General features: G+C 38.8%; 1 protein-coding gene across 5 annotated transcripts; it reads right to left on the bottom strand.

The window, feature by feature from the left end:
• Nucleotides 1-536: 536 nt before the first annotated feature.
• On the bottom strand, nt 537-17,638 carry LOC309718691 (integrin alpha-6-like). 5 transcript variants are annotated; one of them, XM_082554170.1, is made up of 25 exons: nt 17,234-17,638; nt 17,037-17,158; nt 12,694-12,773; nt 12,344-12,614; nt 12,121-12,240; nt 11,768-11,981; nt 10,684-10,880; nt 9,900-9,988; nt 9,665-9,792; nt 9,144-9,233; nt 8,993-9,057; nt 8,297-8,436; nt 7,921-8,064; nt 6,891-7,012; nt 6,619-6,769; nt 6,266-6,343; nt 6,111-6,190; nt 5,919-5,993; nt 5,694-5,796; nt 5,426-5,602; nt 5,241-5,342; nt 4,983-5,093; nt 3,175-3,279; nt 2,768-2,893; nt 537-2,369 (listed from the first exon to the last, which is right to left on the bottom strand). In XM_082554170.1, the coding sequence occupies exons 1-25, from the start codon at nt 17,407-17,409 to the stop codon at nt 2,283-2,285; spliced, it is 3,153 nt and encodes a 1,050-aa protein (XP_082410296.1). In that variant the 5' UTR covers nt 17,410-17,638; the 3' UTR covers nt 537-2,282. The 5 variants fall into 5 exon arrangements, with proteins under 5 accessions (XP_082410296.1, XP_082410297.1, XP_082410300.1 ...); XM_082554171.1 differs by lacking the exon at nt 7,921-8,064 and having other exon boundaries at nt 542-2,369; XM_082554174.1 differs by lacking the exons at nt 17,037-17,158; nt 17,234-17,638 and adding an exon at nt 15,099-17,017 and having other exon boundaries at nt 555-2,369; nt 12,694-12,800.
• Between the last annotated feature and the right edge of the window lie 9,279 nt (nt 17,639-26,917).

The following is a 26,917-nucleotide window of genomic DNA, read 5'->3' on the forward strand; positions in this document are numbered from 1 at the left end:
ATGAAAGTGACTGAATAGAACAGCTGGGGAGACAAGAGAATATAAGAGAATGTATAGATGCTGCAAAAGGACACTTAAATTGAAGAGAAATTGTAAAATCCCATTTGCTTGTAACAGAATTAAATCTACTGAGGTGGAAATATGCCTGTAAAATAGAAGTATGATCTAGAGAAGGATTTCCTTTCATAACATATCCATTTTACACCAATTACCAACTGTTTCCAACTGCTTTGAAAATGCTCAGTGGATAACAGGAACTGTGTAATGCTAACATATTAGTATGGACCAAATTCTCTGAGGACTGTTTCCAGCACTTTGTTGAACAAAACGCAAACAAAATGCCAGCATGTGAAGGTGGATATGTTAATTTGAAATGAAAGCCTTCAGCAACAGTAGGAACCGCGGCTAAGACTTCACCACACACAGCATTATATTGCACAAAAAAAATGACAAAGTGTTTCACAGTATTTTAAAAGCAACAGTGTTTTAATCATGTGCTTTCAGTGCTCAGCAGTCAGACAAGTCTGTGATGGCTGCAGTATTTCCATTCAATTTTAGGAAAGTTGTTTTTGAGTCCGAACTCACATCCATTCCTGCAACTCACATTCCTTCATGGTGAAAGTATAGCACAACTTTTTTTTCTTCATGTTGTTGTGACAGTTTTTTGGTATCAAACAAGTGACATTTTTTTTTGCTTCATTAAAAAACTGAAGAAAAAGATGTTGATTCTTTAATTTTTTTAAGGTAATTATATTTAATAACAGCCAAAATACAAAAACTAAACAACACATGCTTTAGTTACAGAATATTTCCATGTTCAGGCTTAGATCATATGCACAAGTCACCAGCTCAACAAAAAGAACAAAGAACAAAGAAGACATAAGAAGACTGCAGAGAACAAGCAAGTGATCCAAAGTGGACTACGAAAAAACAAATCCAAAACAAGAAACAAAGTCACTGAGGTAAACATGAAGACAAGAACAGATACAGGACAGTAAACTGGAAGGCAAACAAGAAGTAGAACAGGACAGACTGACAACTGACAAATGGAAAGAGAACTACATCATTTAATAATACTAAAGCAAATGTTTACTTCTGTCTCAGCTCCTATAAATACATGGTAGAGACCTTTCCTATTTCTCTGATTTGTGCCTCATTGTCTCCTCTATCCTCCTGCTGCGATCTGGAAATCAGTATCAGTTTACCATAGTAAAGGATATCTCACTTCCTAAACTGCATCTGGAGGGCACGGAAGAGAAGAAAGCTTTTTTTCCTTTGCATGTGACCTTCACCACTCCTCTTTGAAAGATTAGGTAGCATCTTTTCTTTCTGTGTGAGAGGGTAAAACTTACCTCAGTGAAACACAAGAAAACAAACTGGATTAAGTATGAACAAAGATTAGCAGCTAGTGAGATGGTTTACAGTTTATGCTGTGAAGTTTAATTTAGAGCCTGAAATTGCCATTTAATTTAAAAGAGGACAAAATGAAACAGAAGCAAAACACTGAAGTGCAGGAGCTACAATTGAGAGCGCACAGGTGTGTCATTTATGGGAGCTGAATATCCAAACAGGCTTGTCCTCTTTATCCATTTTTTTCAGTTATTTAAGATGATCAGATTTTCTGCCTTTCACTGTTTTGTGTGTGATTAAAAAAAGGAGTATGTTTATAAGGTTTGACTGTGATTGTTATGCATGTAGTGAACATCTGCAAATTACTGTGCGTATGACTACAGTAATATAAAACTCTTCCATGCTGATTATGACAATTTAACAGAATGAAAAATTAACACTGCCACAAAATATGTAAATTTGCATTTACTTGAAATGCATGAAAAATGACCACTCTTAATTAATTAGCTGGGCATTCAAAACATTGTATCTTCCTTCTACTGGCTAGAAATAAAAAAATGTTTGGTAGTCTCTCCTTTTTTTGTTATGTAGGCAAGATGCTGAGCATTTGAGGTGAGACATAATCAACTTTCCACACCATGTTGGTAAGTGCACTTGCACACATACAACAGAAAGTGTTAAGTCGGGAAATAAACAACAAAGGAAAAAGAGGGAGACAGAAATGAAAAGGGGAAAATGCTGGAAAAGTGTAAACATGCAAATAAATTGGGTGACAAAACAAACAAAAACCAAAACAATAAAAAAATAAATCCTAACACATCATAAAATGATCAGATAATTCTGTGCTGATAGTAGAAAATATAAAACAACAGCTTGCCATGGAAGCCTCAGTGTTGTTCTTAAACCTTCAAGGTGTCCTTAAGGTTTGCCCTTTAGCCTTTAAGGGGCGCTGTCTCTGTGTTTGGAGTTCCATTATCTGAGAACTTCTTCTTATGATCAATGCAGTGGATGCACCCACGCTTACAAAAAGAAATAAGGACAAGGGTCAGTATGACAGTTCACAGACAAGTTTGTAAAAAGTAAAGAATTCATGAAAAATATTAACTGTTTCAACTGTTCATTGTACATTCAAAAATCCTCATCTATGCCACATTTAAGTGCTTTCAGACTGCAGAAATTTGCTTTTTCTATTTAAAGTATTCACAATTTAGGAAGAATGCTAAGAGTAATGCTTACAACTGCTGGAAAAAAAAACAAACAAAAAAAACAAAAAAAAACAAACAAAAACTGCTTTTACTGCTTTGTTGGAAGATTACCGAGAGACTGATTTGACACTGCTGATGCTATGAACTGTATAGCTATCAGCTCAGTGAACTTTTAAAACAACATTTTACAGGTATTCTGTATTTCTTGTTACCTTCCACAGTAGGAAGCCTAAAAAGGCCAACAGCAGCAGCAAAGACATGACTGTCAGGAGGATTATCCACCACGCAACTTTGACCAGGAATTCAGTCTTTCTCTCAAGGAACACTGTCAGTTTTGCCTGTGGACATTTAGATAATAATAATAATAATAATAATAATAATAATAATAATAATAAGACCCAAAACAACAGTACAGTATGTCTTCAGATGCACAAATCCTAGAAGGCTGTGACTTTCTGTCCATCTTAGACTGTTACAAACATTATTTTAATGTAATTGTTATAGTACACTGAACTCAAAGGTAGCTCTATTAAAGAGCAACTGCTCATGTGAGTAATTTAACAAAATTGGTCTTAACAAACAAACAAACCTATTTTTTTTTTTTTTTTTTTTTTTTTACCTTTGTCCTGAGTTTTTCTGGTTTAAGTCCAATGTTCTCTGGAGCGTTGGTTAGAGTCAGAGTTGCATCAACAACAATGAGAAGATAGTTTAAAGAGCTGTAATCCTAAATGGAAGAGAAAAACTGAATAAGATACTGGTGACATGCTGCTAAGTAAGGCTGGAAATGGGTAACAGAGTGAGAAACAAGTCCATGTGAGTGTTTTGTAGAAATAAGAATCTACACTAAATTATTGTTTAATTGCCATGAAGGTTTCTAATGGTTTTAATTTGTTCCTAAGTATTAGCCTACTCACAGGTAGGGATGGGTATCGTTTAGGTTTTATCCGATACCGGTGCCAAACCGGTACTTTTGAAACGGTGCCGGTGCGTAAACGGTGCTCGAACCGGTGCTTAAAGAATGGAGAACAGACACTTTGTCCAAAAACCTCTCATGTTCAGCTGGTTTTTTGTAAAAAGATAACAATGTTAGCCTTTTCTGCAGCTATAGGGGATTTATGGCATCACTCTTGGCTGGAAGCAGTGCTTAAACAATGGAAAAAAAACACATTTTTTTCTTTGGTCATTTTAGCCTTTTTGGCCAGGGTGAAGGGAGTATCTGCCATCAAAGACGACAGCTGCATGTAGCTATGATGATGTTTGCTAGTTCGCCTTACATGCATTAATGTAATAACGTGGTTAGCCTACTCAACGTAAATTACACATGAACAACATTAAGCTCCTCACGCAGAGAAGAACGGCTGCTGCATCATCATCCTCATCATTTCTGCTACACTGGCAGGGCTAGGGGCCAGGACTCTCCTCTTCGTGTTTTTGGGGGATGTTGCTAACTCCAGGTCCAAAAAAAAAAAAAAAAAAAGAAAAAAAAAAAAAAGCTATACGTCGCCAGTTGTTTCATCAGATTCGAGGTGTTACCTCCTTTGCACAGTATCCGCTTAAAGCACTTGTTGCAGGCTGCTGAGTTTGCATCTTTTGCTGTGAAGTACAGCCAGACTTTTGACCGCTTCGCCTTGGGCATTTTTAATCTGTAGCTCTGCTCTAAAAGGACGTACGTACCTGGTCCCGCCTACTACGCTCGCAAACGTAAAACGATTGACTAGAATCCAAGGTGTGTGACATCTCAGGGAAAAAGGCACCGAAATGTGCGCTGCTTTTCGGTCTGGTTACTACCGTTTATGTCAGAACCAATGGCACCGGATACCGGTACCCATCCCTATTCACAGGACCACAACTGTGTAAAATAATCAGAGGCGTTGCATTCACTTCCCTCATAGTAAAAGGCTTTCAAAAAAATTTCTTAAGTAGGCTTTATTCCTGTCTGTCCTTGCTCACTTTGTTGGTGATTTTTAGTGTTTAATGGTAATTTACAGGATGAACTGGCATTATAGCATTAATGACCACTCAAAGCGCTTTTACACTACAATCAGCATTTTACCTTTTCATATATATTCATGCAAAATGTATCTACTTTGCTTTTATACCTCAGGTAGATTTAGAATCACCAATTAAACTAAGACGTAAGCTGAAGACAAAGAACCCAGAGGAAACTTCACACAGAAACGCCAAAGACCATGAAATCTGAGCCTAGAATTTTCTACCATGAGTCCAGTACTACACTAAACACTACAACACTGTGTCACCTCTGGAAATAGAGGTTTCTATATGAGCTACTATGTACACCAGCTAGTGTCTAATTTTGATAGTATTCCGATTAGAGGGGGGGATATAGAATGATGTGGCTTGTTCCCTGAGAACAGCTACCTGCTGTGGCTATACACACTACAATAGCACTTTTCAGAAATGGAGCACCTCTGCCAAAGTGGCATTCCAAAGGCGAGAATGCAGAACAATCCGTGCAGTACTGTCCAGGCCCAGCAGAGGGCAGCGTATCTCCACACAATTCAATCCATCTGAGCAGGTCTAAAGGGAAGACAGCAGGCCTCAGGTGTGCATGTTCATCAGTCTCAGTTTGCATAAAGTATCAGTTCAGCAGTAAAAGGAAACTGCTGCAACATTTTAATTTATTATAATTAATGTTTAATTTTAATTAAAATATTATTCTCCTACCAGTGTTTTATATTTTCTTTTTGTTGGAAGAAATGTGAATCCATCAGTTGAGAGGGCTTTATGTTCAGCCTCACGTCTTTTTCTTGCTGTGTCATGCCAGCCCTTGGTATCAGACATGATCCAGTTAGATGTTAATTTGCCATTAAAGCATTGCTTACATTTCAACAATGACAGGATTTCCTTACCTTTACATGTTTAAGTGGACTGACTTCATCTACAGGTGAGCAGGGGACAGAATGCACACCATCATTGGTGATGTGAGTCAAGTAGAGAAGCCACTTTCCTACAGAGTTCTCCTTTGGCCAGTAGATGCTCAGTGATGCATTTGCAAAATGCTTCAGAGGTCTGCCCAAATTCGTTATCTATTAGAGAAACAGTGCATGTTTTCTTGGACCCATGAGAAAAAATAACCAGCAGGATTCATTTAAAGTTTAGTACCAAATATCACCTTACCCTAAATTCATACTGAACTGAGTTTCCTATTTGATCCACAGATTTTATCGCACTTTCGCCCTTTACAATATCACCAATTGACACCTGAGAAGGTCTAGCGATCCTGATGAGGAAACACGTTATGATATTACATTAGTCATTTTTAAATCCTTCAAGCCAAATCAGTCATTTTTAAGATGACAAATGGAACAAGCAATGTTAATTTTAATTTAAAGGAGAACTCACCCGTTCACTTGCAACTGCAGCTCAAAAACAACTTTGGCAAAGGCCTGTATTGGCTTTATGGTCTGCTCACTCGTCCTACATCGCAGGAAGAACCAAGATTATTTGTAAATTATTCGTTTTGCTTACTGAATGTCATTTACATTCCACTGATCACTGATTAGTAACATAATCCCTTCAGATTAGCCTACTTACGTCTCCAGCTGTAAAGTGATGTTAATCAATTTTGTGCTCAACGTGAGGCCAGAAGTTGTGAGTATGACATAAAACGTTACCTGAAAGGAACAAAGTAACCATCAAACATGCAAATAGTGATGCAGATGTGGAAGAAACTGAGCAATGCTACTCACTTCAGCATCTCTTTGGAGTGGATTTCCCAGGTCACAGGCAATTGGCATCCTGTTGTCTGTACAACTCACTTGTTTTTCCTGAGGAAACAAGCAGGCAATCTCATTGTCTATAAATATACAGTGATTATAAAAAAGTCCTGGGAGATGACATCAAATTTTGGAGTACCAAAATTACCAAAAGTATCATTAAAATATTACAATATATTTTGTCCATCACATTTTAGAGTAACACAACAAGTAGGAAGTAGAAAATCAAAGTTGGAATCTAAAAGTGAAGCATAAGGAACAGGATATGGATTCATGGAGTAAAACATACGATCTAACGAGGGGAAAACCAGCTTTTCTGTACTCACTGCAGTGGTCGAGTAGGATGAGTAGCGCACTATGTCTGGGAGTGTAATGGCCAAACGACTCTGGTGTGCATCGTCCCCGTTTTTGTTAGTCACAGTGATCTCCAAAGCTATGTCTTCATCTGATGGAGTGATGACCGCAACACCATCCTCACTAAAGGAGTGACAGTAAAAGTTAATGCAGCTTGGGCTGAGGGGTCGCATGTTTTGGTTTCCAAAAAAAAAAAAAAAAAAAAAAAAGACTTTATTTTTGAGCTTTGATATTTTTGGTTTACCTGGCCAGTGATTTGAAAACATCTTGACCGGCTTGAGTTTTTTTGGAACAGAACTTGTACTGTAAGTCCAGGTTACTTTGACAAATTTTGTCACTGCCACAGCCTCTATTTATTAGAACGATCTGTTAAAAAAAGAGAAGAAACTCTTCTCTAATAAAGCTTCAGCTAGGTTCCAGGATTCTGTTCATATCCGTCACAACAACAGAGTTAAGGGCTTTAATTCACACAATTTCAATAACTGCAGTAAACAGAAAGATACAGTCAAGAGCATTCTAGTTTTAATTGTAATATTCTGTATTTCACTTCTGATACCTTCTGAATTTAAGTCGGTTATTCAACTTGTTCAAACACTGAAAATGGTCAGTGGGATTAAAATAAATGTGACACAAATCACCGGTTGATACTTGGAAGATGAGAGGAAATATATCTCTTCAACTGAATCGACCCACCTTTGCATGAACATTGGGGATGTCATATAGGCCCCTTTATACACCAGATTTACCTTATCTATGGGTTGATATTGTTACAGTTTTATTCTTGTGAAACTGACACTAAGTATGCTACAGGCTCATTTAAGTTTTGTTTTTTGTGTTGTGTTCATTATTTTCTGTCTGATACATCTATGCTCAGGTCCCCCTGAGGGTCTTTGAAATAAATACAGTATTTTTTTGTCTTAAGCTAACCCACCAGTCTTCAGGAAACCAACCATTTTTAATTTAACTTGAGTATATGTGTATATTTCTGACCACAGTTGCAAAGACATTGCAGCTGAAGCCAGTTAACTGTACAGTTTACACACTGTACAACTAGTAAATAAAACACATTAGTATTAGATTGATTCTTAATGATACTGATGTTGCTACATAAACATCCTGCAACTTTGATTTTGATTATATTTTAACTAAATGCACATGCAGGTGTAATGTGCAAAAACGTGAGTTCATTCAAAAAAACTTTACTCTCTAAGTCTTCATACACCCAGCAAAATTTGAATAAATTTGACTAGAACTGCATATAAACTCATTTCTACCTCTGAGGAAGTGGTCTTCTGCTGGTAGCGGTTGAGGACAGGAGTAAAACTGAGCTGATCCGCACTAGCACTGGTTGTCTGACTGGAGCTCAGAGACACAGTGACAGAGATAGGAATATTCTGCAGCTTGTCCTTGATATTTCTCTGGAACGAAAAAGCTTTGCTGTGATTTAATGTGATTTTGTTTTTTTACCCACAAGGTTTTGTATAACACCTAATGACAAATGTTATTAGTCTCTGTAAATTGTACTACATTTTAAACATTTTCATTTTAAAGTAACTTTCTGCAAAGTCCAATATGACTAAGTGAAGTGAAAGTGTTGAAAATCAAGCAGCATTATGAGACTGTATGTCTTCTAACGAAATGAAACAGTACCAAAAGCCGGAGCGTAGTTTTGTGACAGGCCTGTCTCCCTTGACCAGACAGCTCCAGCTTTCCTTGAGATGAATCCATAAAGTTGACCCTGACTCTTGATTTTTTCATCTCATAATCAGCATCAGAAGTAAAGTTGAGCACTGTAATATAGATAAGTACATTCAACAGATTAGAAACAACTGACTCCAGTTAACATAGTATTAGTACTACTGTAAATAACTGATTATAGCACACCCATATATATGTACAGCAACATGTACCTAATGTTACACAATTACACAGTACAACTTAAATTGACCAGCTATTATTCTTTAAATGCTAAATGCAAACTAGAGCAGGTACAGGAAGGTTTTATCCCAGAACTTTCTTGGCACCATTGTTATCCTTTGCATCACATTAGCACCAATAAACATGTCAAAAAGAGAACAAATGTATCAGAATGCATTACTTTTTTCAGTTAACTTAAATTGTCAATGAACAATAAACCATCAAAGATATTGTTTTGTATTTGATCAAACTCCTGAGATTTTACCATAAAATCTACAATAAATGCTACAAATATGTACCTTTTATAGCCTGGGAACATATATGTATTTTTCTAGTCCTCAAAATTGTACACATATCAAGGTCGTATAATAAGCCTTTACTATTCCTCCAAACCATGGATTTAAGGAATACTAAACGAAGAAAACTTACTCAGTTTAGGGTTGAACGACTCAGGATGTGCTGTGTAGGTAAAACATGCTTCGACTGCAAAAAAACTTGAAGTTTGTGCAGACATGTTCGATTAAAACCCAACAGCGTTGCAGATAGAGCATGTTATAATTAGTGTTTTTGAACATCTTACCATATTTGCTCATCACATCGTTTCTTTGCGATGTCTATTTCATTTGGTGCAATCTTAAGAGCGGTGCCGACGGTGACCACTGGCCTTGCTCTGCAACATATATGAGAAAGAAAATCACTAATGAGACTTTCTGTACCTTCATATTTATAGAATCAAAACCAGAGAGGAATTTAAAACACTGAAACTACATGTAGTGGTTTGTGGAATTGAAGTTGTTCTGTCAGAAAGTGAACCATTAATAAATTATTGTGCATGTTTAAAAGTATTTATACAGCATATTTGTTTTAAAAAAGTAAATCAATATGATTAGAATAAAATGATCAGAATGATAAAATGTGTCTATTAAAATAAAACTGAGCTCGGGGTTAGCTTCTATCCAGAATAGAGAAATTGTTTTAACATAAAATTAAACTGAGCTTCAAGTATAAATAAAAAAAAGAAAATTAAGTGCTGGGATGCATTTATCATTGGTTACTTTTTATCTTGTGCTATGCAGTAACTCTCTCTCTATATATACACACCTGTAAACAAAAATGGAATCAGAGAGAGATCCAACAGCCAAGTCAGGATACTGATTATCATCCACGTCCAGGTTACCAGTCAGAGAATATCCAAACAGTTTCACTTTCTTTGATTGTGATGAAATTATCTAAACAAGAAAAGATATAAAGATAAGATATTAAGTTTTTTTGTATTGTAAATATTCATATATTATTGAATTTAATCGCTGATGTTGAGGAAGCTCAGCAAATTCACCTGTCCAGGCTCTCTGTTGACACCATCTGGAGAGCCATAGTAAAGGTATACAAGTCCAGAGCCCTCATACGGTGCTCCCACTGCAATATCTGTCAACACAGGCAAACACTAATACAAATCATGGTGACAACACAGAAACAACAAAGTTGGGGGTTTATCCAAAAATGCATTTAAAGAGCACCTACAATAGTAGATCCTCTTTTTTTTTTAACATCCTCTTTTTTAACATGGCTAAAGTCATCTCTGTGAGCCAAGACTGAAGTGTCAGACTGCTTTAGCCACTCTGTTTCATGCTTCTTTTTTTTTCTACTCTTGGGTCTGTATGATGTCAAAGAGAGGGCCTATCCCTAAGTAATTTGTTGGTAAATAGCATCTAGGAAGGCTAAGATACTGTGTAGTATTTGTTAATCATGCAAAGGCAAGTTAGAAGAGTCCAAACTGGAAATTAACATAACAAATCTTCAGAAATGACAGTATACTCCATGTATCACTTGTCTTTTGTGTCTTTTAATTCCTGTTGTTTTTAGGGCTTAAATTGAAACCCTGATAGTTACTTTGAGAAGATATGAGACATCCTATTTGTTACAAATTTAAAGTCCAATTCATAAGCAATAAAACACTCCTGCTGTGTGCTGAGGATGAGTGTGGTTTATTACATTTGTGTATTTTATGACATAACTCGATGTGGTTTACCCAGTAGTGAATGCGGTTGGGGTATGTAATATTATCTATTGTTATTTAGTGACTTTTTCATATTCTGTAAACATAGTTAAAATGTTACAACCTCCATAATGATCTTGATTGATGTCTCCAATATTTTCTACTGCGAGGCCAAACATGGAGTCTTTATGTCCGAGAAGTTTGACTGGAACAATATTCTCCCAGTTTCTTCCTTTGTTATTGATATAGATATAGACTGCTCCTCCAACCTCGCCATCTTTGACAAAGAACTGCGGTGCTCCCACAGCGAGGTCATCCCACCTGCATGCAGCAAAAGAACACAATATAAAACCAATTACTATGAATACTACTGAATAGCAATAGAAACAGAAAGTTATATTGACTGTGTACCTCCTAATCTGTGATGAATAATGTGTGTTTGAGTGTAAAATTCACGATGTTAGCATGACAGCTCTCTGAATTTAGAGAAAAAGAAATCTATAATCTTTTTCATGAAATGCATCTTTGCTATTAGATACTCAGACTGAACCCTTTATTTCCATCCAGCCATCCATCTTCTTTCATTTATCTGGGGCCGGGTCACGGGGGCAGCAGCCCGAGCAGAGAAGCCCAGACCTCCCTCTCCCCAGCCACCTTCTCCAGCTTGTCCGGGGGAACACCAAGGCGTTCCCAGGCCAGCCGAGAGATATGTCTCCAGCGTGTCCTGGGTCTGCCCTGGGGCCTCCTCTCGGTAGGACATGCCCAGAACACCTCACCCAGGAACCCTTTATTTTTAAATCTGAAATGAACTCTAGTGATAAATCAATGAGAGGAACCATGGACATGGGTGATTATCATCATGAAATTTGAAGATAGATGGGTTGGACGAACCAACCAATAAAAATATTGTCATGGTCCTGGGTCGGTGACCCAGTGTTTTGTAGCCTTTTTATTTGTGTTTCTTGATTATTTGTTATTCAGGGTTGTCACTATTAATATTTTGGTTTCTGTTCTAGTATTTCTAGTTCTCAGGTTTAGTATTTTGAGTTCCTTCTGTTCTGCATCTCTGTGCCTGCCCTGGTCCTACAGCTTTGTGTTCCCTCCTTGTTGCCATGTCTGATGTCTTGGTGTTAAGCTTGTGTCTGTGCATACCTGTTATATTTCCTGTTTCACTGGCTGTGGTTTAATGGACATAATCTTCAACCTACCCATCACTGTTGAGATCCACCACTGCCAAATCATAGCCAAAGGAGGAGGCCAGGCCTGGTCCAGAGAGGACCAGCTCCACAGACAGATTTCTCTGTGCCATAGGGTCTGCCTTCAGAAATGCCACCTGTCCGCTGTAACCTCCTCTGGGTGCTCCTGATACGATTGTCAGCTCGCCCTTCCTGATGAGGGCCATTCCAGAGTCAATGGAGAATCCTGGATAGTACAGGATGATGCTGTTTCACTGTAATGTTTCACTTTGTAAGAGTTTTATCCATTGACACCACTAAAATTTATATCTTAATTTTAACATTTGCTTGACCATTAACCAGTATTCAAGAGAGAAGAAACTGACCCAGGTAGCTGTTTGACTTAAGAGGAATGAGTTTTGGGTTAAAATCGTCAATATTTCCAGTCTCGCGAGCATCCACACTGTAGATGTCCAGATTGTCCAAAACCTCCATTCTTACTATTCCTTTGAGCAGGATCATTTGGGTGAAAACAACATGAAACATAAAAAAAACATGAATAAGTGAATATATTTTGCCAAACCACTCGACTGCTAAGCTCTAATGTACCTTTCCACTGATAAGCTCCTGGTGCTCCAAATAGAAGGGATATGTTATCCTTTGCAAAAGATGCTCCATGACCCTGCTGGCAGTAGGCAAACCAGTCGTGGTCCTTTTGACGTCTTGTTAAGTGTTCTCTATCACAAACGACCCTCCGCCAGCTCCTTTCTTCTTCCCCCACCTTCAGGTCGTCTCCTAAGAGGTAGCACTGACCCGTCAGCAGGTGAGGAACGTAAAGACCTGGGGTTATGTCCCAATCCTGATAGTGATGCGCACAAGTCTAAAAGGTAAGGAGGCTAGATTTACAAAAGATGTTGACTTTCTTAAAATGTCCTTTAAAATCTGAATGCATTCCTTACCATTACATTTTTACCAGGACCTTGGCTCGTGACTCTAACTCCCATCCACTGGTTATTTATGCCTTTACTACTGAGGAGCTCTGTAAAACCAGATAGTTGAGCTCACTCTGTTATTGTTTAGTTGAGAGAAAGTTTTATGATTACTTCCCAGAAACAGATTTACATTAAATGAGTTATATCAGCAAAATAAATATACTTTGCTGCTTAGGTCCCCAAACCCTTACAACAGCCTTTTGTTTAAAGCATTAGAGATAAATTCTACAGATATCTTGTTCTATTTTGCACTTAAACGCTTCAGTAAATATTGACAATGAAATTTGAGCAAGTGTTGGCATGTGTTTTCTCTTCTTTTTCTTCTTTACATTTTGGCACAATTTTAAGTAGTTATATATGGTATTGGACTATTAAACAGGAGTTTAAATTAATAACTTTGCTGCACAGTGTTTTAGGTGTGTCACGGTTTGCCGGGGCAAGCCGTGTGGAATATTTAGGACCAGGGCCCTATTTCAGGAAGCCGGTTTAGAAAACTCAGAGTGAAAAACGATACTCAGGGTTGAGTAACCCCGAACTGTCCAACTCGGAATATTCGGTTTCAGAAAGGCTGATAACAATTAGTTCAGTCAACGCGGAGTTGCTTTAACCCCAAGTTAAGCGCGCGCACGAGGATACATAAAGCCCTGATTAGTGGAGCACAGATTAAGCGAGTCACCATGGAGACGGAGGGAAAGAAGGCGCGGTCAATGTATCTTACAGCGCTTGAGGCCGAAATTCTGATGGCAGCATATGCCGATAACATGCAAATTCCGCAGAAAAAAGTAACACAGCTTCAGCTGCAAAAGAAAGGGAGCATGCATGGCAAAACATAGCCGACAGAGTCAATGCGTGAGTGTTAATTTAAACATTGATCTAGGGATTTCCACCCATTTAACACGTTATTTTATTTTATTTTATTTTTTATTTTATACATTTGATTTTGTGATGTGATTTGAGCGCAGGTGCAACCCAACAGGCCCCAAACGTTCCTGGCAGCAAGTAAAAATTAAATATAAAAATATAGTCCAAACAGGTGAGGTGTAATTGTATTATGAGCCATAGTGCTTGGTCTGTTTGTCCGATGTAAATCAATTGCAGTTAGAGGCTACATTAATTTCCCCTCTGTAAGCACTTATTGAAATTATCTGAGCACATTACAAGTACATATTTGCTTACTCTGTATGTTCGAATGTGACCCGTTATAGCCAACAGAAAAAAAGCGGAGGCCCGAAAAACAGGTGGAGGTCCTCCACCACCACCACTCACAGAGGCTGAGCAGTTGGCTTCCACATTTGTGATAATGTTGGCAGCATCACATATGATCTTCACAGTGCAGAGAACACAAATTAGCATCCATTACTATAATGAAATAATTTGTTAGTTTGAAATGCTACAGGGAACTATGTACCTGTACATTGATGCTGTGGAAAGACTTCCTGTTCACATAGTCTCCTTCATTTCCTGAAGGAGCAATGATTGGAATGTGAGTGCCATCTGTACAGCCAATCACGCCTGGGAACCGTGAAAATAAATGTAAAATTTAAGTAGTAGTTCAAGTATCACCACATCATGAATTAAGTTTCGTTCATCCTGATACCTGCAATTTTGTGGCATCCCTCTTTGATAAATCTTGTGGGTCTGTGACCGGGGAACACCACAAACGTGTACAGGAGACGTTTCAGTGCAACTGTAACATTCCTGACTGCCCGACAGACGGTAGCCTTGGAAACGTGCTCAGCGTCACCAATATTATACAGAAAGCTCCCGTTTGCAAAAAACCGAAGTGCAATACAAATAATATGTACAGAAGTGAGAGAATGTCCGCGATGTGTCACATGAGCAATATTAGGCCTGAGGATGTTATTCAAATAAATTATAGATTGTGCTGAAAAACGGTAACGTTCACACAGGAAATCATCAGGAAATGATAAAATGTCAGAACGCGCTCTAATCACTCTCTCCCGGCGGAGAGCTCTGCGGAGAATTTGGGCTTCAACATCTACTGGCTCTTCAAGGAAGGGGCACGCCATGTCTGACACTTCCTACAGTCAGGTTTCTGACAAAGAGGCGGAGAAGGTCAGGGTTAGTTGAAGTAAACCTGCTAGGGGGCAGGTTAGCTTCACGGAGTGTGTCGTCATAGTAACTCACTCAGAATTAATCTAAACTCGCTTTGTGAAACCGAAAACCCAGAGTTTTCGTTAACTCAGGGTATACTTACTCAGAGTTTGCACTAAACCGGCTTCCTGAAATAGGGCCCAGGACGCGGCAGCTCTGGTGCAGGTGAGTATTTATTAACGAAGGGAAAAACAAACAACAAAGGCACTGGGAACATGAAACTGGAACCTAAACTGGGTAAAACTAACAAAACAAACCAGAAACGAAGATGCAGGGAGGTCCGGGGAACTACACATGGAGAGATGCAGGGAGACCGAGGGGAAACAACACAGACAGCAACTACTATGACAGAAAACACAACTTAAATACACTCAGAGAACACAGGGAGATTACACACAGGTGGGGAACACAGCTGCGAGTGATTAACGTGACGAGACTAGGGAGGCAAACTGAAAACACTCACATAAGACGCAGACCTACACAATAAAACAGGAACTTACACATGAAAGGACACAAACTAAGAAACGCGGACTAGATACAGGAACACATGGGTAGAACAGAGTAAACACTAACCAGAGGAAGAACAGAACCAAAATTGCAAGAAGAGAAAACACAAAATGCTGGGCCAAAAGGACCCAGGATCATGACAAGGTGGGTGCGATATAAATATACACTCACTGGCCCCTTCATTTCTTACACCTTGCTTGTACCAGGTTGCACTCTGTTTTGCCTTCAAACCTGTCTTAATCCATTTTGGCATATATTGTGAAAAGTACTGAAAATATTTCTTGCAAACTTTGGGCCACATGATGGCATCACTCAAAAATCGCAGGTTTGTCAGCTGCACTCAGTGTGGTCTTCTGCTGCAGTTTATCTGCTTCTGGTTCAGTATGTGGTGCATTCAGAGATAATCCTATGCAGACACTGGTTGTTTTCAATCATTACTGGCTCTGATGGAATACCCAAGAATGCACTCAACCAAATCATGCCTGTCTTTATGAACTTTAATTTGTCTCTTGCACATGCCCATCTCTCACCCTGGCTATCACCAGCCCCTGTTATCCTTGAAGCAAAAAAGCCTTCAGTTGACAGTCTGAACATACAGACCAGCTGCACTCACTCTGGGGGTGACTGCCCGAACTGGACAGCTAACCAGCTTTCACAGGGGGTCATTTGGCTTTAGTCACTTTGCTGATCAGCAAATTTGGACTTCCACTCTCACACCTGAACTTCCATCAAAGGTTTTCTTGCAAACCATTGACAAAATGTGTAGTCACCACCTCTCTTTCATTATCTCACTCAGCACTAATTCCCCACACTGTGCTGTGTTCTCAGCCTAATACTGTGCTCTCTATACAATTTAGACTACACACAGTCTGTCCTACCAACTCTTTATTTAAACTGCATATAACACCACTGTAGTTGGACTTGTTTCAGCAGATGAGTCTGCTTGTAAAGAAGGTGAAATCATACAACAAGAAAGATTCTCGGGCCAGCAACATCAAAGACGCTGACAAAATAACCACAGCAATGTTTGCACTTTATGAAAATGTTGAAGAAAAGTCACCAAGGGAAAGCTGTTAGTGAGCTTTTACCACACAAGAGTGTATAAACATACTGTCTCACATTGTGTTATGCTAGCTGCTTAATAACTAATAAAGATCTATAGAAGCCATCAGCACAGTCGAAATAGTCATTGGCTGCCCCCTTTGTTCTCTCTAACATATTGCAATCACATGCAACTGTTCCAGAGCCCAACACCATGTTAAAGACTGCTCTCCACCTGGCTATCACCTGTTTTACATTCTGTCCTCAGGCAGTCACCGCATGTCACTAAAAACTTGGACCAAGTAATTCATGGACAGTTTCTACCCTAAAACCATAACCATTTTCAATCAGCATGTACAATGAACAGTCGCTGTCCGATATCAAACACACTCATACGAATATTTTATGTTATATTTTACTTACATGGCAATAACTTTGATGCATACAATAGCTGTTAAGCTGGTAAGTGTTTTATATTGTTTGTATGTGGTTCTTTGTGGTGTGCATAATGTAATTTTCCTTTAAGAAATGCATGTGAATAACAAGCAAGAGTGGCACTGTCAAGCGGACTGTATTGAATATTAAACACTTATAAACTTGCTACCATAAAACAATGATAAATATAGCTTCAGACAAAGTACACAAACCTTTATCATCAAACTCAATGGGCTGACAGCTCTTAGATGTTGTAGTCAGATCACACTTGTAAACAACTCCTGTAACATTCACCTGGTTCTGATGCTTTGCTCGTGGAGCTCCTACCAGCAGTCTGGTGGAAAATACCAAGCAGTAAGACAAACGTTTGATTAATTCCAAACTTACAAATTGTTTTGCTTTCACTCACAGGTTCTTTCTGGCAGGTTTGAGCTGTTGGTGGAAGGCAACAGAAAATCCAAACAGGCTGCCTGGATCTCCATTTCTCTGCAGTACATTCTCCGTGTCCAGGTTGAAAGCTGTAACATTTGAGGTCTGAAAATGCCATATGATCCAAAGACACACCATATGCCATTGCTTTGCCATGGTATTTGAATTAAAAACTGTATACTTTGCTCATTCTCTTGCTGTGCTCTTGAAACGCAAAGTGGAGAGTAAGCCCTCCTAGAAAAGGGATTGGTCCTAGCAGCTGCTGACTTGCTCATTGTAGACGTAGACATACAAGGTGTGGTGGGAAGGAATTTATCTTCACAGTCACAAAGCCACACTGTTTAACTTTATGGTTCATAACTTAAGTTAATATTAACCAGTTCCTGAGTTGATAAAAGTCACACCCATTGAGCGCGTCTTCTCTTATGGAAGTTAGCTGGAAAGATGAATGAGATTATGTTTGGCCTTGATTTGCAGCTGTAAAAAGCAGTGCAAGAGATGTTACACACAAATAATCAAGTCTATCAGTTTTTTCTGCATTTTCACTTGAAAAATTATTTGTGCACATGTCAAAGTTTGAAAGGTGTAAAGGTGAAGTACCTCTGATGCTCAAAAATAGTCTCATAACAAAAGATGTTTTGGGTTAACTAGAAACAATCTTGTTCAGCTCTTCTAGTTCTAAATTTTTGAAATCAGCCTTAATTTGATTTTAAAGTACAGTGCAGCACAGTTGCACAGTGGTTAGCACTGTTTCCTGACAAATTTTAAGCTTGGGATAAATCAAATCTTTGTCTTACTGCATGAGTATTTTCCACCAGGGGGCTTATAAGAGCTCTATGAGCACTGCATCACAACCAATAAAATCCATCACCAGATTAAGCACTGGTTAGTCTGCAGTGTTAGCAGTGAAACCTAGCAATTGTGACTTTTAATATTTTGGGATCAATAACTGGGGGGGGGGGGGGGGGGACGACGACTCAGGACTAGTCTTTAACCATTGTTACTCAGATTCAGCAAATTAAAACATTAAGGTGCCAGGTAAAAGGCTATGTGACACATTTTTAATGAAATATTAATTTTTTTAATTTAGTGTGTTAGAGTTCAAGAATGTAAAAAATAATTTGCAGAGATAAATAAAAATGTAAGTATTTTAAGAAATAATAATAGTTAAATAACAATTTTTTGGTACACACCAGCCATTATTTTATCAGTTACAAGAATTTAATGTTCTGGCTTTATGAGTGAGATGACACTGAGATGCAGTTGCTTTTCACATAAAGAGGAGGAGGTATTGTTTTAGATATGAGTGGGCTATAACCAATGGTAAGAAAGTGTTGTAAGATCCCCCGATGTAACAGAATGTATTAAAAATTAAGGACCAAAATAACCTCAACACACATAATGGTTAATCACATGTAAGCTCAAATCAATTTCTACAAATAAAATAACAAATAAAAGACTAGCATATCATATCAAACTATTTACATTTTATCAGTTACAAGAATTTAATGACTCACCAGCAGGTGGAGTGTTTGTTATCACAAACATGTTGGGCCAGCAATGCTCCACCTCTGATTGGTGCAAATAAAACTAAGTGAAAGCTCAGTTATGCTTCTCTAAGACAGCACCAAATAAAGGCAGTTACTTTTATGTATCAATTGTAATTGTAACAGGAGTTGTTATATTTTTAGTAAGTTGTGGTCTTATCATGATTTGTGCTGACTTCTTTTATTGTAAGTAAAATTATAAACAAATAACTTAAAAATAAATTGTTTATGCATGTTTATGGTCGATGTTTCACAGTCAGCAACATTTAGTAGTCACCACCACATTTCAGCAACAATTCGGCAGCAATGTGTTTGTGTGGTCTGAATGAGTCTTGTCTTTTTTCTTATCGCCTCAGTCACACATGAGTGTCTGGCGCTCTGACCAAATATCTGGTGGCAGTGACAGTAAGATTAAATCAGGCCTCCTTAGAAAAAGTTTTAGTTGTGTGTTTAAAAAGTTTTGCTTTTTTGTACAGTTCTACATTAACTGAAGCAAAATGAGGCCATGTCATGCGTGCCGAGCTGTTGTGTCCTGTTGATGCCCAAATTCCTGTGCATTCTGAGTAAACAGGCTTGGTGGTGTGTCAGAAGTATAGAAGTAGCCAGTCACAGCTTGCATCTTGCATTCACATGTGGCTTTGCTTGTTCTTTTACAAGTACCGATACTGGCACATGCTACAATTCTTGAATGAAAAGAAAATTGCTAATTCAGTCAAACTATTTTTACACAGTTGCATGTGCGCTGGCAGTTGTTAATTAGCTTTCCACACATTAACATACATAAATTGGTAAAAACTTAGCAAAATTATCATTAAGGAATGAAAAAAAAAAAAACCCCTCAACACATGGAACAATGACGTTTTGTACTGAAAGAGAATGGCTACTTGCTGAAGTGAAGCCATTTCTCTGTTTCAGAAAATTTGAGAAGGCTATCCATGTTTTTATTTCATCTTGACTCGAATATTGTAATTGTCTTTACTCTGGTGTTCATCTGTCATCAGTTAGCCGTCTGCAGCTGGTCCAAAACCCTGCAGCACGGTTACTAACTGGCACACGCAAGCAAGAACACATATCTCCCATACTTTCACCATTACACTGGCTGCCAGTTAGTTTTTGAAATGATTTTAAGATTTTATTATTTGTTTTTAAGGGTCAGCACCCTCATTCCTTTCTGATCTTTGAGCTGGTACACTCCTGCAAGATGACTGAGGTCTGTGGATCAAATGCTCCTGGCTGTTCCGAGGTTCAGATTAAAGCACAGAGGAGATCGGGCCTTTGCTGTGACTGCTCCTAAATTGTGGAACAAACTGCCCCTTCACATTAGGACCTCCCCAACATTAGACACTTTCAAAACCTGCCTGAAATCCCACTTTATTCCTTGGCTTTAATTTATCTTATTTCTTACTCAAATCTTCTAATTTTATTATTCTTTTTCTTAATTTTTATCATGTCTTCCTATGTTTTTATTTCTTTTGATTATCTTAATTGTACAGCACCTTGGTTGCTCAACCAAGGTGCTGCACTAGGTGCTGCTGCTGTTGTTGTTGAATGTGCTATATAAATAAATTTGACTTTGGCCTTTCATACCTTGTGGGTTTAATAATATAAGGATAATGTATTTTTCTCTATTCCTGTGTGCTAACTGCAGCTAGTCCATAACAAAAACCATGTTGGAGCTTTAGGGTTACTGTCAATAGTTTCAATATTGTGGTTGATGAGTGTTTGTCATGTATATGTATTTAAAGATCTCTAAAGGACAACAGTTTGGTTTGTAAATCTAAATACTGTACACAGCAAAATCTCCAGTGTTAAATTAACACTAGAGAGTGTCTATATGGGTCCACTCCTCTGAGTGTTAAATACAACACTGAGTGTTAAATTAACACTTTTGACAGTGTTATATGTTTAAAAGTAACCTAGTCAGTTTTGAAGATTAACAAAGACTAACACTGAGCAGTGCTGATTTTCTAACACTGGAAAATAACTCAAAATGTTAGAAATATTCCAGTGTTAGAAAATCAGCACTGCTCAGTGTTAGTCTTTGTTAATCTTCAAAACTGACTAGATTACTTTTAAACATATAACACTGTTAGGGTTAGGTATTAGGGAATTGTGGCTTAGTTATGCTTTTTTAAGCTTAGGTGCACGGTCCTAGCGGCCGACTGGACCCTTACTCTCCCTTCAATGTCCCAGTGTTGTTTATATGTTCCTCCTTTGTTTGACTCCTGCGTCCTGCTGTGTCAGCCTTAGCCATCTGATGCTCGAGTCTTACTATGTGTGCAATATAAGGGGAATACAGCGCTTTTTGTCCCCATTTTCTATTAATGCAACCAGTAGGGAAAAAAATCTAAAATGCTTAATATATAAGCACAAAACATAAAAAGAATTAACTAGACTTATCTCCAACAGGTGAGCCGATCCTCCCTCACCTCTATGAGGGGAATCTCACCCTCACAGAATTCAGGTTTTTATGACATTTTTTGTTTTATTTGTGTGTTAGTAAACACCAGAGTCCATGCAGCTGTTAGTAAACACAGCACTCACACTACATTAGTTTTAGTTGAACTCTTTATTCACACCTCAATGTTAGTACTTTCCTTAACAAGGGGTGGCAAAGGGATAATATCACTCATCTGGAAGAAATTCCAACAATTTCAAAATATCACATTTGTTAAAAACAAATCTCAAAAGCATTTCATCTTTTGGATTACACGGCAAAAACCGTAGCGTTGAATCAACACAGAGTCGATTTTAACATTTTTTTCAGGGTTTACGCAGCTCCACACTCTACAGCAGGGGTGCCCAATCCCGGTCCTCGAGAGCTACCGTCCTGCAGCTTTTAGATGCATCCTTGTTCCCACACACCCGAATCAAATGAATGGCTTGTTATCAGGCCTTTGCCAAACACGATGGCATGCTGAAGAGGTAATCAAACCATTTGATTCAGCTGTGTTGGAGTAGGGATGCATCTAAAAGCTGCAGGATAGTAGCTCTCGAGGACCGGGATTGGGCAGCCCTGCTCTACAGTGTCACGATTCGGTGTTGTCAGTGTTTTGTTTTAGGCGTGACTGTTATTCGTTTCCTGCTTTACTTTGAAAGTCTGTCTTATCTCAGTGCGTTCAGTTTACGCTTCCTTGTCTCGTCAGTTCTGATTTGCCCCAGCTGTGTTTCCCTCCTGTTGTCCATTCCCTGATTGCTCCCTCTATGTATTTAAGCCCTGTGTTTCAGTTTGTCATGTCGCGATCCCCCCCCGGTTGTAAATAGTTTGGTGTTTTGATGTAAATAAATGTCTTATTTTGGCTTTGATGTAAATAGTTGTCGATAGTTTCGTTTTGGGATTTTTGTGGAGAACCGTAGTAGGTTTTTTTTGTTTTTTTCCCCCCTATTTTAATTTTTTTCTGTGTTGCACGCTGGTTGCCTAGGCCGGGGTGTAACACAGAGTTGAATTAACATTTTCAAAATAGTTAATTATTTAACACTTTATCAGAGTTCCTTCTTTAACTCTTAAAACTGGGTTAAATTAACACTGAGCAAATTTTTATTAACACCATGTCTGAGTTAATTTTTAACTCTTAAAACCGGGTTAAATTAACACTGAGCAAATTATTATTAACACCATGTCTGAGTCAATTTTAACTCACCAAACTGGGTTAAATTAACACTACACAGATTGAAAAATAACACTACTTTAACTCTTTAATCTTTTATTAAGGTAGTTTGTAAAAGGGTTTTTAACATGTTTTCAAATGATTTATGCCTGCATTCCTCTTTTGAGCTGAACTCGAAGTACTCTCATACTGAAGTTATTTTCCACTCGCTTTACTGACCCATCCGTTAACCAGCTGCACAGGAAACAGACAGCCACAAACTTCTCTGTTTCCATACACTATATTTTCTTTGAGGAAGTAAAACATGCTGACCTGCTGACACACCAGCAGCGCCCTGAATAACAGGAAATGTGATGTAACCTATTTCTCCCTTTAAATAAAGCGCACAACTGCACCTCGTGTGTGGGTCACTTCCGTGTCCTCACCCGTGCTGCACGTTAATATTGAATTCTCGTGTGACAGTGTCTTTATTCTCTTATTTTGTGTTGAATAATGTTAACCCTTACCCTTAACATTTAATTGGTCCTTCGAGTCGGATAACATACAGATATATATATTTATATCGTACAGTTTTCCACTGCCTGGTGACATCGGATCCTGACGTCGTGATACGTCGGATAACAACGCTGCGCCACAATAAGGTGAATATAGTACACTGCACAAATCGCCCGTTAAAACGTTGTGAGGACCGTAAGAGAGTTAAAACTAAGTGACACTTGAGTGGGTAGTCACGTTCAGACAGTTTTGAGTCAAGACTAAGTGACGCTCAAGTGAATAGTTACGTTCAGGCAGTTTTTGTTAAAACTAAGTGACGTTCGAATGAGCAGTTACGTTTAGAGGGTTTTGAAGGAATCTTATTCCTGTCATGTGTTGACTGTAAGGGAATAAAAGAGTTTGATTATAAAGATAACAAACTAAGATAAATACGGTCCCACACCAAATAATACGCGCGACGAATGTTGTAGTGGAGTAAGTTTATTTTACGGTCCAGTACGAGACTGAACTACTCCACCTGTTGTTTTCCTGTTACATTCATGAACTGACTGAATTGAGGGACGGTTGTGCTTCATCTGCGAGAAAACATGTCCAGCTCGCAAGTCTGACAGGGCCCTGGTACAGCCACTTCCGGTCATCTCCACCCCCTTCCGTAGGATAGCTATGGACATTGTGGGTCCTCTGGTAAAAAGTAGTCGGGGTCATCAGTACATTTTGGTGGTGTGTGATTATGCGACTCATTTCCCAGAAGCTTTCCCCCTGCGTGCGCTCATGGCACCCAATGTTCTGCGTGCACTGGTACAGCTGTTCTCCCGGGTGGGGATACCAGATGAGATTTTGACCGACCAAGGGACTAACTTTACCTCTAGGTTGATGCAGCTCTTCCACAATCAGCTAGGCATCTCTGCCATCAGGACGTCACCTTACCATCCACAGACAGATGGGTTGGTGGAGAGGTTCAACCAAACTTTGAAGAGGATGTTGCAGAAGTTTGTGTCAGACACTGGGAAAGACTGGGACCAGTGGTGTTAAGGTTCAAAATTGAGGAGGGAGAGTACAAACCACCATTGGTCCAGAAGCTCTTGGTCAAACAATGATTTTAATGACTACACACGTGTGGGAAGAACAGGAATTGATCTTCAACTTAATCAGAGCATACACAGATTTTTATAGCATCAGGGTTTGATTTACTGACGCCCCTTCATGCGTCACAGACAGGATATATACACATACGTCAAATCAAAACCACAACGACTTTTAACACAGTTTAAAAAGAACAATTGTCTTCTATCTTCATAACAGGTGCTTCCTGTCACTGCCGGATGCTCGCTTGTCATCTTGACACCTCAGCAGCAGTTCGGCAACAAACTGCTCTTTTTGCAACCCCAAGCAAAACATGATTAAACTTTCACCTATAAATGATTCTCTAACTGAGTGTGTGTGTGTGTGTGTGCTAACCACAATTGCACCCTATTTCACCTCGCGACTAGCTCCTGACCTCTAGACAGAGAGACAGAAGCCACTCTCAGATATGTAATAACTGAACTAAAACTATGGATATGTCATCTACTAAATAAATGTTTTAATCAAGAACCCCTACTAAAAGCTTAATACAAGAATATGAACATATAAAAGATATTAAAATGAACTGTTGTGTAAGCATGTACTGCAATTCCTTCTATGTTCTAGTTTTCCGTCAGCATGGATCATCTAGACACTCTCACTAGATGAAGCTTAAGACCATGTGGAGCAGGGAAATTATTTTACTGCTATTGTTAAATAATTGTCATCATTACCATTGCATTAATAATATAATCTGGAGTTTATATTGCATTCAGGGGTTGAACAGTGTGTGTCTTTCAGAAAAGCTAAAAGTCACAGGCTGACAGGAAACAGGCTTGGAGAGTTTTGCAGAAGTGGAAGTTATTTTGAGCAGCAGGCTAAGACGAGGCTTTAACAATGTAACAGATAGCTTTAAGAAGGCCTTAAGCAGTTATGACTATTTTATACACAATGCATATCTGTGCTTATTAAAGAGTTGGAGCTCGGTCAATTAATTGGGGGTTGGAAGCTTTGTTCGGCGCGATGTTCGGACAATCTATTGTGCAGGTGACTTGGAGCCATAGAAGGATTGCAATACATGCTTACAAAACACTTATATATCAGATCATTTTATATTAAGCTTTTAAGTAGAGGTTCTTGGTTAAAACATTTATTTAGTAGAAGACATACACATAGTCTCAGTGAGCCTCTGGTCTAGTGAAAGCTCAGAAGTGCAACAGGTGAATTGAGAAAGAGCATTTGAGGACGAGACACAGACAGTTAAGAGGTGACACAAAGAGCATGTGAGGTCAACACATACACACACATTAGTCAGATTTATTTAGAGGAGAGATTAGTTATGTCTCGACAAGAAAGAGGAACAATTCACTTTAAGATAACGGAAAGTACCAGCCATGAAAATAGAAGATGATCTTCTAGGTGAAAAGTCATTCTGGTGTTGATCTGATCTATGTATAAAATGTATCTGTGACGCATGAAGGGGCGTCAGTAAATCAAACCCTGATGCTATAAAATATCTGTTCATGCTTTGATTAAGTCGAGGACTACTGGCTGTCTGCGTACAGAGTGTCTTCCCACACGTGTGTTCATTAAAATCATTGTTTGACCAAAGAGCTTCTGGACCAAGAGTGGTTTGTACTCTCCCTCCTCAATTTTGAACCTTAACATTTGGGGGCTTCGTCCGGTGGTTGAGGAGGGAGGATTGGAGGTGTAGACGGTGATGTATGGTCCGTTGTGGTCAGACAGGCAGGCGTGACCCGGCAACCAAACTGAGGGGACAGGCGCCTTTAAAAAGAGGTAGGCACAGGCCTGTTGATTTTATCCGAAGTGTGCTGAATTGGATGATAAAATTAAATGTCTATTCAGTAAAAGTTGCCGGTAAATGTCTGCTTTGATTTTGATGAGAATCTCATGACAGTACTGAGGATTTAAAAGCAGTTGGACTGCTGGTAATGATTGAATGCGGTTGGACCGCTAAAAGGAAAAGCAGTTGGACTGCTGGTAATGATTGAATGCGGTTGGACCGCTAAAAGGAAAAGCAGTTGGACTGCTCAATGTTTTTAGTATCTTAGGGAATTTGGTTATTTTTTGGTTATAAGGTTGGACCTGCTTCAGTCTTACACTTTGTTGGGTGTTTTACTGTTGTTCCAAAGTATTATAAATTATCTTAGAACGGAACCGTGGGGGTTCTAGGAAGCGCAGAGCCCGGAGGTTATGCTCCCTCCTTGTCGTGGACGCGCGACATTGACCTGTCGGCGAACAGGGTTAGTTCAGTTTGGCTTAACTGTGGGGTACAGGGCATCCTGGAATTAAGCTAGGAGTTAGAGTCTCCTTACCGTTTGGAACGGTACCTGCGCTTTTTTGGTCAGCAGAAGTTGGACTTTGGGCGTGTAACTTTAACTTAAAACTTCAGGGTAAGCCTTGGCTGTGTAATGCCAAAAATAGAGCTTCAGGCAAAGTTTGGGTTGGTTGACGCTTTTAAATTGTGTTAGGGACTTTAGAGATGAGGCCAGAAACTGTTGGACAGATACTGGTGAATTGGTCGCAAAAAACTCAGGGAGTTTATCCGCTGGGCGGTTATTTTAAATTTGTCGAAATTGTGTAGGCGCTAAAGCTGACAGATCTGACAGTGGTTGTAAATATAGGACGTCGTTGTTATATAGAATAAGAACATTTGGTGTGAGAGATCTCTGTGTGTCGAGTCAGTAATGCACTGACTGCCTGCTGCTATTTTTAGACGGTGTGTGTGTGAGTGTGAAAATGCAAATGAGTAAGCAGTGAACTGTTTAAGCCACCGTTGGTTTTACAAATACTGCTGCAAACATTGTTGAGTGTGTGTTTAAAATGCCATTTATGTTTATTAGAGGACTATAAATAAAGTTTTGAGTTGCCGTAGGGGATGTATAGTAATTGACTGAAGTTGGATGTAGATATATAAATATATTGAGTGCA

This window comes from Aulonocara stuartgranti (assembly GCF_965226115.1).
Source record: "Aulonocara stuartgranti genome assembly, chromosome: 2".
Taxonomy (NCBI): domain Eukaryota; kingdom Metazoa; phylum Chordata; class Actinopteri; order Cichliformes; family Cichlidae; genus Aulonocara; species Aulonocara stuartgranti.

Excerpts from the sequence above, each read along its gene's own strand:
- LOC309718691 (XM_082554170.1), bottom strand. The coding sequence starts at position 17,409 with ATGGCAAAGCAATGGCATATGGTGTGTCTTTGGATCATATGGCATTTT. Across the intron at positions 17,159-17,233 it reads AAACCTGCCAGAAAGAACCT|ACTGCTGGTAGGAGCTCCAC; the intron begins GTGAGTGAAAGC and ends ATTTTCCACCAG. Across the intron at positions 3,280-4,982 it reads GGAATGCCACTTTGGCAGAG|GATTACAGCTCTTTAAACTA; the intron begins GTGCTCCATTTC and ends TCTTCCATTTAG.